This window comes from Scyliorhinus canicula, chromosome 8 (assembly GCF_902713615.1).
Source record: "Scyliorhinus canicula chromosome 8, sScyCan1.1, whole genome shotgun sequence".
NCBI classification, from domain to species: domain Eukaryota; kingdom Metazoa; phylum Chordata; class Chondrichthyes; order Carcharhiniformes; family Scyliorhinidae; genus Scyliorhinus; species Scyliorhinus canicula.
Genome location: NC_052153.1, coordinates 10,473,720 through 10,490,016, shown reverse-complemented (window position 1 = coordinate 10,490,016; position 16,297 = coordinate 10,473,720). Strand labels below are relative to the sequence as shown.

Here is a 16,297-nt window from a genome sequence, read left to right as displayed (position 1 = left end):
GACTTGAGAGTCCAACGCACCAATTATAGGCAAGAAGAAAAGACTTGCCCCTACATCATTTCAGAAATGCCCTTGCCAATGTTTCAGATTACAATAAACTGACGCAGATCTCCTGGTCTCCGGGATGCTGTTTCACTTGAAACAAATGTTTTGAGGCCGTGGATACCCCTCCAACTCCAGCACTATTAAGAGTTGGGGGGTTAGACTTAAGCACAATAAAAAAAAATTTTTTAAAGGAAAACTAGCCAAACTGTAAGGGATGGGCAGGAAATGTCTGATCAGGATACAGGAAGACTGGGAGTAGATCAGGCTGCCATTGGGAACAATACATGGGCAATCGTCCATTCTCTGTACTGACATCCTTCACTTTGAATCACGTCTAACAAGGGAGGGCAACATTAAAAAGGCAAAACAGAGTAATTTTCTTGGGCAGCACGGTACCGAGGACCCAGGTTCAAGCCCGGTTCTGGGTCACTGTCCGTGCGGAGTTTGCACATTCTCCCGTGTCTGTATGGGTCTCACCCCACAACCCAAAGATGTGCAGGGTAGGTGGATTAGCCATGCTAAATTGCCCCTTAATTGGAATTTTTTAAAACCTGGATCTTCCTCTCTAACAGCACGGTGGGTATATCTACACCACATGGACTGCGGTTCAAGAAGTCAATCATCACCACCTTCTCAAGAGCAATAAATGCCACCAGCCCAACCCAGCCAGCGACGCCCATATCCCATAAACAAATTTAAAAGATTGACGCCCCATCGCCTTCCCAGGTGACCATGAAAGATTCCATAGTCATTGGGTTGAAAGACAAGCAGAGGAGATCTGCCCCAGTGGCCTGGCCAATATTGATCAAAAGCAAGTGGGCTGGTTTAGCACAGGGCTAAATAGCTGGATTTTTAAAGCAGACCCAGGCAGGCCAGCAGCACGGGCTCAATTCCCGTACCAGCCTCCCCGAACAGACGCCGGAATGTGGCGACTAGGGGCTTTTCACAGTAACTTCATTTGAAGCCTACTTGTGACAATAGGCGATTTTCATTTCATTTCATGATTATCACGTCACCGATTGTGGGAGCTAATGCTAACTGCTGTGCTTCCTACACGACAGCAGTGACTACACATCAGAAAATTTCCTTTCTGGAAAAGGCGCTATCAAAATGCAAATCTGTCTGTCTCGGTCTCTCAGTTCTGCTTTAGAAAATAGGCATTCTCAACAGGAGAGTTAAAAAATGACAACGGTGATACAGTCTTTCTGATTAATCACGGCTATTCATAGCTTCAATATTGAAAGATTTACAGATATCAGCAAAACTGGATGGCAAAATGCCTGAAATCTCCTTCGAAGCAACTCATCGTGAGCAACATAGCAGCAGCTTATTGGAGTGAAAATAAAGGAATTGTGGTGCAGATGAAAGGGCAAGAATAAAAGGTTGAATGCATTCCCAGGCTGTTTTGTATTACACTGTCACGACTAAATAGAATTCTGCCCCTCACCCATGCGCCTGACGAATATAGAAAGTGGTTGTCTAAAGGCTCCAAAGCAAGCTGTTGGGTTATCAAGGTGATATTTGTCAAGAAGGTGTGCACATGCTGTCCTTGGGTACAATTTACCCAGGTCAGGTGTGAATGGGCGAACAAGACCCAAGAATTAGAGGGCGATATTTAAAAGTGAATGTGACTGATATCAGGTAAGGATAGAATTACAACTAATTATAGCAGAGAAGCAGGATTTTAGCCAACAGGTCAATTCTCACCACAGGTCAATGCACACGCACACTCACACACACGCACACATTTGCGCCTCTCCCCAAACTTCTCAGAATGTCCTTTTATTTCTTTATCACACGGCACGGTGGTTAGCACTGCTGCCTCACAGCTCCAGGGACCCGGGTTCAATTCCAGCCTTGGGTAACTGTGTGGGGTTTGCACTGTCCCCAGTGTGTGTGCGTGGGTTTCCTCCCACAGCTCCGGTTTCCTCCCACAATCCAAAGATAAGCAGGTTAGGTGGATTGGCCATGCTAAATTGCTCTCAGTGTCCAGAAAAAGGTTCAACACCAGGTTAAAGTCCAACAGGTTTGTTTCAAACACGAGCTTTCAGAGCACTGCTCCTTCCTCAGGCTCCTTCCTCACCTGAGGAAGGAGCTGCGCTCTGAAAGCTAGTGTTTGAAACAAACCTGTTGGACTTTAACCTGGTGTTGCAAGACTTCTTACTCCAACGCCAGCAACTCCACATCAAAAAAAAGGTCAGGTGGGGCTAGGGTGGAGGTGTGGGCTTACGTAGGGTGCACTTTCCAGAGGCCAGTATGGACTTGATGGGTTGAATGGCCTCCTCTGTTGTAGGGATTCTATGATTCTTTTCTATCTAACTTTTTTTTAAATTTAGAGTACCCAATTATTTTTTTCGACCAATTAAGGGACAATTTAGCGTGGCCAATCACCTACCCTGCACATGAAAAATGAAATGAAATGAAAATTGCTTATTGTCACGAGTAGGCGTCAATGAAGTTACTGTGAAAAGCCCCTAGTCGCCACATTCCGCCGCCTGTCCGGGGAGGCTGGTACGGGAATCGAACCGTGCTGCTGGCCTGCTTGGTCTGCTTTAAAAGCCAGCAATTTAGCTGAGTAAGCTAAACCAGCCCCTAACCATCTTTGGATTGTGGGGGTGAAACCCACGCAGACACGGGGAGAATGAAAAAACTCACACGGACAGCGACCCAGGGCCGGGATTCAAACCTGGGACCTCGGCGCCGCAGTCCCAGTGCTAACCACTGTGCCACATGCCACCCTCTTTTCTATCTAACTTCTTGTTAAAAGGTATTGCCTTGGCAGCAAGCTCCCTCGTTCCCGCGAAACATTTCCGGAGTGCCAAACCTTCTCCCAAATCCCTTCTTGTACTTATTTATGTTAGCACCCACTTTTGGGAATTTGGGCCTTCCCATTTTTTTCCTGGATCTGTCTTGGTCAGCGCAGTGGTCAGGGCTCTCTCATTTCGAGTAGTTTGCCGACCTTGCCACAGGACTGAATGCGCTTGAAGGGGCAGTTGAACCCACACCTCACAATTAAACAGCCAGTCAAAGATTCAATATCCGATCTTTACACTTCACTAGCCACGGTGGTCACATCCCCGCAGAACTGACAACTTCCCTGTGTCTGCGTGGGTTTTCCTCCGGGCGCTCCGGTTTCCTCCCACAAGTCCCGAAAGACGTGCTGTTCGGTGGCTTGGGCATTCTGAATTCTCCCTCCGTGTACCCGAACAGGCGCCGGAGGTGTAGCGCTATGGGGTTTCCACGGTAACTTCATTGCAGTGTTAAAGTAAGTCTACTTGTGACAATAAAGATTATTATTATAATAAAGAAGGGGGTGAGGGAGGAAAACAAAAAGAAATTTGGCAAAAATAAACTTTTGCTACACATCATCGTACTTTTAAGATTCTAAAATTCCAATTGCAACGAATGAGATTACACATATCCTGACTACCATTGGCGGTGTGCCGAATTCGTACTTATTTTGATGGTGCTTTTGTTGAGATTCAGACCAAATTCCTCACAAACGAGTGTGGTAATAAATGTCTCAATTGGATCGAGTGAAACATTCTTTGCAACTTTAACTTCTTACCAAGGTCCTCCCCCCCCAAAGCCTCCACCATTACAAATCTGCAGGAAAATGAACGGAATGCACATCAGTCTTCAAGCAAATATTTAAAAAAAGTCCTTCCCTCGGTGATCATACAGCTGCTGACTAGCCTCCTTCACACAATGTAGTCAACACGAGCAGGATCAGAATGCCAAGGTCGACCGGGTGAACCAGTTTAGCAGAACCACTTTGAGAGGAATTTGCAATCGTATGTGAAACATTGCAATAAAGTTATCCTCGAGTCCAGACCAAAATTGGCAAACCTTTCACCCACATTTTTGTTTTGTTGCAAACCAGCTGATAGCAGCAACATTGTTTACCCCAATCCTCTTCAAAAAGACACCCACGCAACTGTAACTCTGCACTCCAAACTCTCTCCTCTCAAGCCTCCGCCGTTTCTGCAACATACCACTTTCTCTCCTGAGGGGCCAGTCATTCATCATGGGCTAACGATTATTTCACTGTCACTCCTCCCGTTCCTCACTCCAGTGCCTGTAGGTCCTCGATTTTGCAACCCCACACAGTGAATGCTGATGTTATTCGACGGAGGGGTTGTGGTGGGGGGGGGGGGGGGAGGGGGGGGTGAAGGGTGGCAGGATTGAAGGGTAGAGGGCAGCCACTATCCATCCTTGCCCACAGCTTCCACCCTTCCAAAAAAGGAACCACCTCGATGGCGATGAGGAGTGAAGAGTCCTTAGCAATTTTTCCCTTCTTCAGTGGAGGATCGAGGTTAATTCTACCGGCGACGCCACCTCATTGGCCAGGATTAGAAATCACAGGGCAAACCAGAGGTTACATTTTCCCCACGTGTACGGCTACGTACACATCCCGATGTGCAATCACCCGCTCCGCCGCTGGTGAAACCCAAAACATGTCAAGTCAAATCTGCCCATTCCAAATCACTGCCCCCCTCAAACCACAAGAGAAGGAGCCTGCACCCAGGCTTCTTGTAATGGTTACAACCAGGTGTCCAAGGGACAGATTACGTTCACCAATCATACCTGGAACTGGTAGATCATTTGTCAGTAACAAATAGGAGATGTAGAAGCCACACATATACTATCCATCGATGCAGCAGCCTTGTGCACTTTGTGTGAAGAAAACTTGCTGTGGTAATCCACCATTGTATATACGTGTGTCCCTCTATTAGGGGATGTACAATAGTACCTGCTATTACAGGTTTGTCGGTAAACCCCTGCCGGCTAGCTCCGCCCACAGGGAGCAGTATAATATCCATGAGATCTCCTGAGCGACCATTTTACCGCTGCAGTTGAGGAATAACATCTCACGGTAATAAAGCCTCTTTGTACCGTTTCGTGTTTGTGTGTGCAATCGTTAGCGCAACACTTCCATAATCAGCACAAAAGCTACAGCACACAAGCATCATGGGAGGCATGTCAATGCTAAACCAAGATTCTGCAATTCTTTTTTAACGCAGCTGCTTCAGCTGGAAGACCAAGTGACAACTCTAAAGCAAATAACCATCAGAAAAATGCTGCTGGTGGAAGAGTGCATGGTTTGCTATGGCAGTGAAAGAAATGAAGTTGGTGCAGACGCTGAGGTGTCGCGTACTGCACCCCATATGGCTTTGGCATCTATGGCCTAGAACGACAAAAACAGCATGGGTCTGGGACACCAACAACTCCAAGTTTCCCTCAAAATCTCTCAAAGGGGCAGCACGGTGGCGCAGTGGGTTAGCCCTGCTGCCTCACGGTGCTGAGGTCCCAGGTTCGAATCCCGGCCCTGGGTCACTGTCCGTGTGGAGTTTGCACATTCTCCCGTGTCTGCGTGGGTTTCACCCCCACAACCCAAAGATGTGCAGGTCAGGTGGATTGGCCACGCTAAATTGCCCCTTAATTGGAAAAAATTAATTGGGTACTCTAAATTTTTTTTTAAAACTCTCACAGATCTTGACTTTGCCATTCCTTTTGTTCCCGGTGGTGGGTGCGCCCAGAACCAGGGTTCACAGTCTGAGGATAAGGGGTAGACCATTTAGGACAAAGAGGAGGAGAAAATTCTTCATCCAGAGAGTGTTCGGCCTGTGGAATTCATTACCACAGAAAATAGTTGAGTCCAAAACATTATATGGTTTCAGATATGGGGGGAAAGCGGGATTAGGCTACTGAGCTGGATGATCAGCCATGATCATAATGAATGGCGGAGTGGGCTTGGAAGGGCCGAATGGCCTCCTCCTGCTCCTATTTGTTTCTACATTTCTATGATTTCCGTTGCTGGCTCTAGAATTCTGCAACGCTCCTACCTACAGCTCTGCGAGGGAACCTTTACCACATGGCCTGCAGTGGTTCAAGGCATCACCTCCTCCAGGATGATGAGGAATGGATAATAAATGCTCCTGTTGCAAGCGACACCCACATCCTGGGAAAATTTGCAAAATGTGAAAAAAAAAACCCCCCATTATGTAGAACAGTAAAGAAATTGGTGTTGGGCTGAAATGGTCCATGTTGATGTTTGTACTCTATACAAGCTCCCCCCACCTTACTTTAATTCACCCTGCGATCACATTCTTCCATTCCTTTCGCTCTCACACAAAATCTAGCTTCCCCCTAAATGTGTGTACGGAATGGAGAAACAAAATCTGCGTTTGAACCTCCTGACTGTCTTTTGAAGCATCAACACAGACAGCGAAAAATGCTGGGAACGTCAAATGGGTCATGCAGTGAGTGCGGGCAGTGAGGCTGTGTTATTGAGATAAATGCACGGTGATGGGTAACATTCAATTCAACTCACTTTCTTGTTTCATGGAATGTGCCCAAGAGGCCCACAAGACATGAAGACCTTGGACTCTTATCAGACGTAGGCACATTTTGTTCCTATGCCATGTTCTGGAGGTGTAATTATGCCTGCAACAGTTGAGTTTAGTTATCAATTCATTCAGGCACGTGAATGTGTGTGTTTTATATCACTGTGTGACTTGGGGGGGGGGGGGGGGGGGGGGGGTGCGCTCTGTCGGTATCACCGATGATACACCATTCTCAGTAACTGGCTGCACATGCAAACATCTTTTCGTTCAAGGTTTCGTCTCGCTCGTGGAGTAATTCATAGAAATTTCATAGAATTTACAGTACAGAAGGAGGCCATTCGGCTCATCGAGTCTGCACCGGCTCCTGGAAAGAGCACCCTACCCAAGGTTAACACCTCCACCCTATCCCCATTACCCAGTAACCCCACACAACACTAAGGGCAATTTTGGACACTAAAGGCAATTTAGCATGGCCAATCACCTAACCCTGCACATCTTTGGACTGTGGGAGGAAACCGGAGCACCGGAGGAAACCCACGCACACACGGGGAGGATGTGCAGACTCCGCACAGACAGTGACCCAAGCCGGAATCGAACCTGGGACCCTGGAGCTGTGAAGCGATGTGCTATCCACAATGCTTTACCGTGCTGACCCTAATTCAGCCCCAGGGATCGTGGGCAGCTGGCAGGGTACGTGCTCGGGGAAGGGCCTAAATTGCCCCTTAATTGGAAAAGAGGAAATGGGCACTTTAAATTTAAAAATACATTGAAACTGAGTGACATGCGAGGCCATTTCAGGGGCAGTTATATGTCAACCACATTGCGGCGGCACGTGGCGCAGTGGTTAGCACTGAGACTACAGCGCTGAGGACCCCAGGTTCGAATCCCAGCCCTACGTCACTGTTCATGTGGAGTTTGCACATTCTCCCAGTGTCTGCGTGGGCTTCACCCCCACAACCCAAAGATGCGCAGAGTAGGTGGATTGGCCACGCTAAATTACCCTTCAATTGGAAAAATAATAATTGGGTACTCTAAATTTATTGCTGTGGTGTCTGGGATGACATGTAGGCCAGACCAGGTAAGGACGGCAGATTTCCTTCCCCACAGGGCATCAGTGAACCAGATGGTTTTTTTACAACCATAGAACATAGACATACAACAGTACAGCACAGAACAGGCCCTTCGGCCCTCGATGTTGTGCCGAGCCATGATCACCCTACTCAAACCCACGTATCCACCCTACTCCGTAACCCAACAAACCCCCCCCCCAACCTTACTTTTTAGGACACTACGGGCAATTTAGCATGGCCAATCCACCTAACCCGCACATCTTTGGACTGTGGGAGGAAACCGGAGCACCAGAGGAAACCCACGCACACACGGGGAGGACGTGCAGACTCCACACAGACAGTGACCCAGCCGGGAATCGAACCTGGGACCCTGGAGCTGTGAAGCATTTATGCTAACCACCATGCTACCGTGCTGCCCCACGGTACTCCACGGTGCCCCATCAATGGGAGTTTTCATGGTCACTGTACACCGGGACATCACATGACTAAGTGATGATATGGTCACATGGGGCATCACGGAGGAGGAGCATGGCAGGAATGCCCAGGACCTCAGGCAGAGTGTTAATGAGAGTTTACATGTTAACAGATCTCACGTTTGTTGAAAGTCTCTTGTGCAAGTTGTTGATTTAACGGACCTCGCAGAACTAGATGGTGTGAGGGTTGACAGTGTGGCACAGGGACTTTGCAACATTGACCCACTTGTCTTCGTGAGATACCAGGGTGGAATTTGGGACAGATTCAAGGGATGTAGTGCTATCCGAGGTACAATTATTTTTTTTCCCAATTAAGGGGCAATTTAGCTATGGCCAGCCCACCTACCCTGCACATCTTTGGGTTGTGGGGTGAAACCCACACAGACATGGGGAGAATGTGCAAACTCCACACGGACAGTGACCCAGGGCCGGGATTTGAACCCAGGTCCTCAGCGCCGTCCAGTCCCAGTGCAAACCACTGCGCCACATGATGCCCCTAAGCAGCCCTTTATATGCGCACTCTAATGGGCTCGCAGAGAGCTGTACGTTCTGCCAAGCATCTTCTGGAAAAGTGTTAGCGGGAGAAAACTGATTCCTATGTCGCACTTCAAAGCCTGCGTAATCTGTCCTTGTCAGCTCAACGGCTCTTCTTATGACGCACCAGGACATATCCCGACCATCAAGGCCATGTTGTTGGGGCAGCACGGTGGCACAGTGGTTAGCATTGCTGCCTACGGCGCTGAGGACCTGGGTTCGAATCCCGGCCCTGGGTCACTGTCTGTGAGGAGTTTGCACATTCTCCCCCATGTCTGCGTGGGTTTCGCCCCCACAACCCAAAGGATGTGCAGGTTAGGTGGATTGGCCACGTTAAATTGCCCCTAAAAATTGGAAAAAATAATTGGGTACTCTAAATTTTTTTTTTTTTTAAACCATATTGTAACCAGAACTTATACCCAATGCGCACTTGACAAACATGCCCACTCTCGAATGTCCTCTAGCACGGGGCCCAAGGGTCCATATGCAGACTGCACAAGGCTACGACCAGTTAGCAGTGGTCAATGGACAGGGCCCTTCAGCCTCCAATGGAGGCAGTGTATATGCAATCACAGTCACCTGTTGTCAATAGCCGAAGCCAACCATCAACCAGCTGATTACTCAGTTCAACCACTTTTCCAGGGACCTCAGGCCCCACGCGCCCTCCCTCAACCCCAACACAGTTGGGATACTGCGTAGCAAGGTCCAAAGACCTTCACACTGCACGAACGATGTGCTTGCATGCCCAACACAATGCATAATGCCGATAGGTCAGTCCCACCTGCACCTGGTGTCAACACACGTTTCAGCCGCTCTGAGCAGGCTCAACACGCAGTATCGGGGACTTTGTCAGTCTCAAACTGTCTAGACTGAGCAAAGTCATTGTGTCTGTTGTACTTTTTTTTATAAATTTAGATTAGCCAATTATTTTTTCCGAATTAAGGGGCAATTTAGCGTGGCCAATCCACCTACTCTGCACATTTTGGGGTTGTGGGGGCGAAACCCACGCAGACACGGGGAGAACGTGCAAACTCCACACGGACAGTGACCCAGAGCCGGGATCGAACCTGGGACCTCAGCGCCGTGAGGCGGTTGTGCTAACCACTAGGCCACCGTGCTGCCCTTTGTCTGTTTTACTTTTGCAGTTTCATAGAATCATAGAATTTACAGCACAGAAGGAGGCCATTCGGCCCATCAAGTCTGTACCTGAAAGAAGGGGGAGGAGTTCACACAATGGTCACACAACAGGCTGTGCACCAACTGCAAGAGCCAAACTGGTTTATCACTGTTTGCACAGACTGTGGAAAGCTTCTGTACATTCACTGTTTCTGTTGCAACTACTTCGTTTACCATAGTATACACGTACACTGTTGCATCTCACACCGCCAGGGGCCCAAACTAAATGGGATGTAGAATGGGTCTACTAGTGATGACGTGGTTACGTGGGCTGTCACAGGGGTGGAGCTTGGCGCATTCACTGGTGACCTAGGGACAGAGGCTGTGTTAACAAGAGTTTGATGTTTAGTTAATAAATCTCCTCTTTTTAAAAGTCCCTTATGCATCATTGAGTTAATGGACCATGACAGAACCACACTCGCCATTACGGAGACTCACTTTACATTCGAGATTAATTAATTGGGCAGCACGGTGGCACAGTGGTAGCATGGTTGCCTACAGCGCCGAGCGGTCCCAGGTTCGATCCCGGCCTCTGGGTCACTGTCCATGTGGAGTTTGCACATTCCCCCTGTGTCTGCGGTGGGTTTCGCCCCCACAACCCAAAAAGATTTGCAGGATAGGTGGATTGGCCACGCTAAATTGCCCCTTAATTGGAAAAAATAATTGGGTACTCTAAATTATATTAAAAAAAAGAAAAAAAAGAGATTGATTAATTGATTTTAAATTCCACCAGGTGCCATGATGGGATTTGAACTCACCAGAGCGCTAGCCTGGGCCTCTGGATTACTAGTCCAGTAACATTACCACCGTCTTCTCTAAAGTGCAGAGCTGTAAAAATACATCATCAGTGGAGGCGGCAGGGTGGCGCAGTGGTTAGCACTGCTGCCTCACGGCGCCGAAGTCCCAGGTTCTATCCCGGCCTTGGGTCACTGTCCATATGGAGTTTTCATATCCTCACCCCCACAACCCAAAGATGTGCAATCTAGGTGGATTGGCCACGCTAAATTGCCCCTTAATTGGAAAAAATGAATTGGGTACTCTAAATTTATACTTAAAAAATAAATTTTTTAAAAAACTACATCATCACTGAAGCAGGCAACCATTTAAGGTTCTTAAGGTGTCCGTCCAGCTATTTTGTTTGCCGCAGTGTTTTCAATCAGAATTAACAGATCCTTTGCAAAAATAATTCTCCTCAAAAGTGAAGTCCCTCGTCCCCAGTAACAATCTGGTAAACCTCCTCTGAACCTTTTCAAAGACCTTGATAAGCATTCCTGAAGTGTGATGCCCAGAATGGTCTACAGCACTCCAGCTAAAGACGTAGCACCTTGTCCTGAGTCAGAAGGTTCCGGGTTCAAGTCCCATTCCACCATTCCAAGGCTGGAGTACGAGCTCACATTCCAGCGCAGTGCTGACAGAACGCTGCACTGTCAGAGGTCGCACAATTCGGGAGAAATGTTAAACCGAGGCTCCTGCCGTCCTCTCCATAAAAGATCCCGTGGCGTTATTTCATAGGAGAGCTGGGGAATTATTCCTGGTGTCCTGGCCAATAGTCATCCCTCAAACAACATCGCAAATACCGATAAGCTGATCGTGATCATATTGTGGTTTGTGGAAGCTTAGTGCGCACAACTTAGCTGCCGCATTGTCAAACTTACAACAGTGACCACACATCATGAAGTCGTTCGTTGGCTGCAAAGAGCTTTGAGGTGCCCAGTGTTCATGGAAAGCTTTTTTAAATATAAATTTAGAGTAGCCAATTTTTTTTTTTCCCCAATTAAGGGGCAATTTAGCATGGCCAATCCACCTACCCTGCCCATCTTTGGGTTGTGGGGGCGAAACCCAAGCAGACACGGGGAGAATGTGCAAACTCCACACGGACAGTGACCCAGGGCCGGGATTCGAACCCGGGTCCTCAGCCCCGCAGTCCCAGCGCTCACCACTGTGCCACCGTGCCGCCCTCATTCATGGAAAGCTTGACACACTTTATGCAGTTCCAGAACGATCTCCTTGCTTCTGCATCCTATTCCCCATGATGAAACCCAAAGTAACCAAAATACTTACTCTCCTCTGCCGCGGTGTATATCGTGCCTGGTAACTTGGGGGTGTGCTTGTGCGGTTTTTTGCGGCAATCACAACGTTAGCACCATCTTTGGCTGCCCTTCAAGGCGATCGCTTTGCCAATGCCACGACTGGCACCTGTGATAAAGAGGGTACGCCCTGCTAGTTTCCTGAAATGGGATAGGGGAGGAGAAATTTATTAGAACTTTTGTGGAGGTCTTGAAACTAAACAAAAGACATTTCACTCTTTATTTGATAATACACCTCTTTTTGTTTCAGCAAAGTTTGATGGGAACAGCGCACCATTTACAATTATAATTAATAATAATAATCTTCAATAGGATTACATTAACACTGCAATGAAGTTACTGTGAAAAGCCCCTAGTCGCCACACTCCAGCACCCATTCGAGTTCAGGGAGGGAGAATTCAGAATGTCCAATTCACCTAACAAGCACGTCTTCGGGCTTGTGGGGAGGAAACCGGAGCACCCGGAAGGAAACCCACGCAGACACGGGGAGAACGTGCATTCTCCACACAGGACAGTGACCCAAGCCGGGAATCGAAACCCTGGGACCCTGCCGAAGTGAAACTGTGCTAACCACTGTGCTACTGTACCGCCCTCCCCACCCCAACTGTCCACCTTGCAGACACAAGCCATGGGAGCGACAAGGGCAATTATGTCCCACGATCGCCAGTGCAGCTGAGATCTGGTCACCAGGGCCAGCCTCAGAATGGAACCTGGGAACGCAGGCAGCTTGTGAAGATAAGTCCATCTCAAGACCACCTCCTCTGCCCACATTAGAAACACATTAAAACCTGTAATAATAATAGAAGAGCAGTATACTATTTAAATGGGGAGGGATTGCAGAACTCGGTAGTACAGAGGGATCCGGGTGTCCTGGTACATGAATTTTTAAAAATGTTTGTAAGCAGGCACAGCAAGTGATTAGGAAGGCGAATGGAATGTTGGCCTTTATTGCAAGGGAAGATTTTGCTACAGCTGCACAGGGCCTTGGCAAGACCACAACTGAAGTTGGTCTCCTTATTTGGAAAAATATATAACTGAGTTAGTGGTTCAGAGAAGGTTCACATGACTCGTTCCTTGGATGAGGCGTATCTCTAAAAAGAGGACCGTTTGGGTCGATGCAGACTGGAGTTTATCAGATTGAGGGGTGATTTTATTGAAACATATAAAATCTTTTTTTTTAATTTAGAGTATCCAATTTGCTTCCAATTAAGGGGCTATTTAGCATGGCCAATCCACCTAGCCTGCACATCTTTGGGTTGTGGGGGCGAGACCCACGCAGACACGGGGAGAATGTGCAAACTCCACACGGACAGTGACCCGGGACCGAGATCGAACCCGGGTCCTCAGCGACGTGATGCAGCAGTGCTAACCACTGTGCCACCCAGGAAACATATAAAATCTTGAGGGGATTTGATAGGATGGGTACCAGAATGATGTTTCCAATTGTGTGTGTGTGTGTGTGGGGGGGAGGCGGGGGGGGGGGGGGGGGGGGGGGGGGACTAGAATCAGTAAACACAGATTAAGAATAAGAGGTCTCCCTTTTAAGATGGAGACGAGGATTTTTTTTTTTCTCTCAGGGTTAGTCCGTGGATTTCCCTCCCCCAGAGAGCAGCATAGTCTGGAGCTCGGTATTTATTCAAGGCCAAGTTCGACAAATCGTTGATAGACAAGGGAGTGGAGGATTATGGTGGGCCGATGGCAAAGTGGAGTTGAGACCATGACTAGATCAGTGATAGTTTTATTGAATGGCGGAGAGGCTCAAAGGGCTCAATGGCCTCCTCGTGCTCCCAGGTCCAATGTTCCTATGAACCTATCAAGGTCATTTTCTTCAATTATCTTGTGTGTGTGTGTGTTATTTTGTATCTACCATCCTTTGCTATGAAGTTGTTCTGTCTGAATTCCAAGTTACTCCCATGGTTACATTTACTTGCTTTTTGAACTATGCATTTGCCAAAAGATGACACAGAACTTACAGCACAGGAAGAGGCCATTCGGCCCGTGGTCGTGCTGGTGTTTTATGCACCACAGGAGCCTCCTCCCTTCCATCCTCAGCTGATCCTGTCAGCATGACCTATTCTTCCTCAAGTATTCAGCTCGCTTCACCTTAAATGCACTTTCATCCCAGAATGGGGGCAGCAGGGTAGCATGGTGGTTAGCATAAATGCTTCACAGCTCCAGGGTCCCAGGTGCGTTCCCGGCTGGGTCACTGTCTGTGTGGAGTCTGCACGTCCTCCCCCTGTGTGCGTGGGTTTCCTCCGGGTGCTCCGGTTTCCTCCCACAGTCCAAAGATGTGCGGGTTAGGTGGATTGGCCATGCTAAATTGCCCGTAGTGTCCTAATAAAAGTAAGGTTGGGGTTGGGGGGGGGGTTGTTGGGTTACGGGTATAGGGTGGATACGGGGGTTTGAGTAGGGTGATCATGGCTCGGCACAACATTGAGGGCCGAAGGGCCTGTTCTGTGCTGTACTGTTCTATGTTCTATGTTCTAATTCTGGGCCACACTAAGTCCAGTGTCCAGAGGCGAGAGCACAACGTTGAAAATTGATCCTCTAAGTGCCCACATAACAGCAGAGTTTTTAAACAGCTCTTTAAAATTTCAAATGCATTGGGTAGATCAAGCAGGCCGGTTTTTGATACATCGAAGTGTCCCCTTTGCTGTCAGAGAGGGGCAGTGAACACGGAGTGGGTCAGTCAGCTCTCAGATCACCACAAGGTTACCACTGCCAACACACAGATGGGTAGCCACGGAATTCTTCTGACTGTCTGCCAGATGTTTGTCGTAAGCGGGGCTGACCCAAGTTTCAGTCGCTCGTCCACTGCTGTTTAACAGATGAGTGGGATGTCACTGTTCTATCAACTACCTTGCTCTGCTTTGTTAATGTCAATCAACTTGGTTGAGGTTCAGCGAGACAAGCGATGGTTAGTGAATGTCTTTGAGTATGCATAAATAGGGGATAGAACCATAGAATTTACAGTGCAGAAGGAGGCCATTCAGCCCATCAAGTCTGCACCAGCCCTTGGAAAGAGCACCCTACCTAAGCCCATACCTCCACCCTATCCTCACACCTCCACCCTGTGCCCGTAACCCCACTAACCTTTTTTTGCACACAAAGGGAACTTAGCAGGCCATTCCACCCTAACCTCTGCACATCTTTGGACTGTGGGAGGAAACCGGAGCACCCGGAGGAAACCCACGCACACACGGGGAGGATGCGCAGACTCCGCACAGACAGTGAACCAAGCCGGAATCGAACCTGGGACCCTGGAGCTGTGAAGCAACTGTGCTAACCACTGTGCCGCCCAACTGGGACACTGGTGTGGAGGGAGAGCTGCCAATAAACTCTCTCAATAAAGAAAAGCTCTTGGTTTCTGCTTGAACAAGTGGCTTGGACCCTGTTAACATGAAAGATCCACTGTGTGCGTTTACCTAACACTAGGTTTGCTGGGACAGCACCAAACGATCTACCTACATCGAAGAGCCTTTCCCGCCTAATGCCCATGTTTCTCAAAAGTTGTTACAAATTGCTCTGTTGCTCTCTATTTCCTCGGCATCCAATGCTATCACGGTGGCGATGTTAGACCCATCAGGCACAGCAACACGCATTTTCTGAGGCACTATAGTTTCCCTGCTGGCCGTCCTCCATAAGCAGAGAGCATTACCTCTCCATTCTTCAATCTCTTCAGACTGGATGGATTTTTTAAATTCGGAATTGAAGGAACGAGATGAACTGAGAACAAATTACAAGCTGGGCCTCCCACTCTGCAAACAATTACATTCTTGTACATTCTGTGGATGCAGCTGGTCGTATCTCTCGGTGGCATTCACAGAAGTTGGCACTTGTGCTTTCCAGATGCAGAGAACAAAAAGCTCTATTCCTACATTTCCAAACTGTTTCAATGGCAATACATTAACAAGGAGTTGGGAGTTCACGCTCCAGCAGCTTGATAAAGGGCACAGGTGCGCCAGAACTTGAACATTTTAAGCCTCTAAAACAAAGGGGATTTGGGGGGGGGGGGGGGTGTAACCTTCTTCAAAAGATAACACGAATGCCTCAAAAGACACATCTTTCAATTATATTGCAGGATTGAGTCGATTGCAAAGACTGCTTTACGCAAACAGACTCCAAAAGGGATTGAATTCTCTTCCAAGGCGACTGAGGAATTATATTTGTGTGGCCGCAAAACATCTTACTTTCTCTCTTTTTCTTCATATTTCAGTGAACAAAATTAACTGTTTCCATTTATGACGTACATTTTCACAATTTGCATTTATTCAGTGCCTTGAAGCTAAATATTGTCACTGGGAGAGCAATCCAAGAGATTCAGGGTAAGGCCTAGAGACCTGGCTTCAAATCCCACCACGGCAGATGGTGAAATGGAATTCAATAAGAAAATCTGGATTGACAAGTCTAATGACAATCCCGAAACCATTGTGGATTGTCGTAAAAGACCATCTGACTCAGTGATGTCTTTTGAGGGACGTGATGTCTTTTGACTCCAGATCCACAGCAAGTGGTTGACTCTCAAATGCCTCGATAATGGAGGGCAGTTAGGGAATGGGCAGTGA

At 48.0% G+C, this 16,297-nt stretch overlaps 1 protein-coding gene across 1 annotated transcript in view; it reads right to left on the bottom strand.

Annotated features, from left to right (window-relative positions):
• The window catches only part of hsdl2 (hydroxysteroid dehydrogenase like 2), a 106,628-nt gene extending 92,828 nt beyond the window's left edge, over positions 1–13,800 (bottom strand). The window contains 4 exon segments of the mRNA XM_038805599.1: positions 11,707–11,763; positions 11,766–11,802; positions 11,804–11,873; positions 13,706–13,800. Coding sequence (XP_038661527.1) covers positions 11,707–11,763; positions 11,766–11,802; positions 11,804–11,873; positions 13,706–13,800 — 259 coding nt within the window.
• Between the last annotated feature and the right edge of the window lie 2,497 nt (positions 13,801–16,297).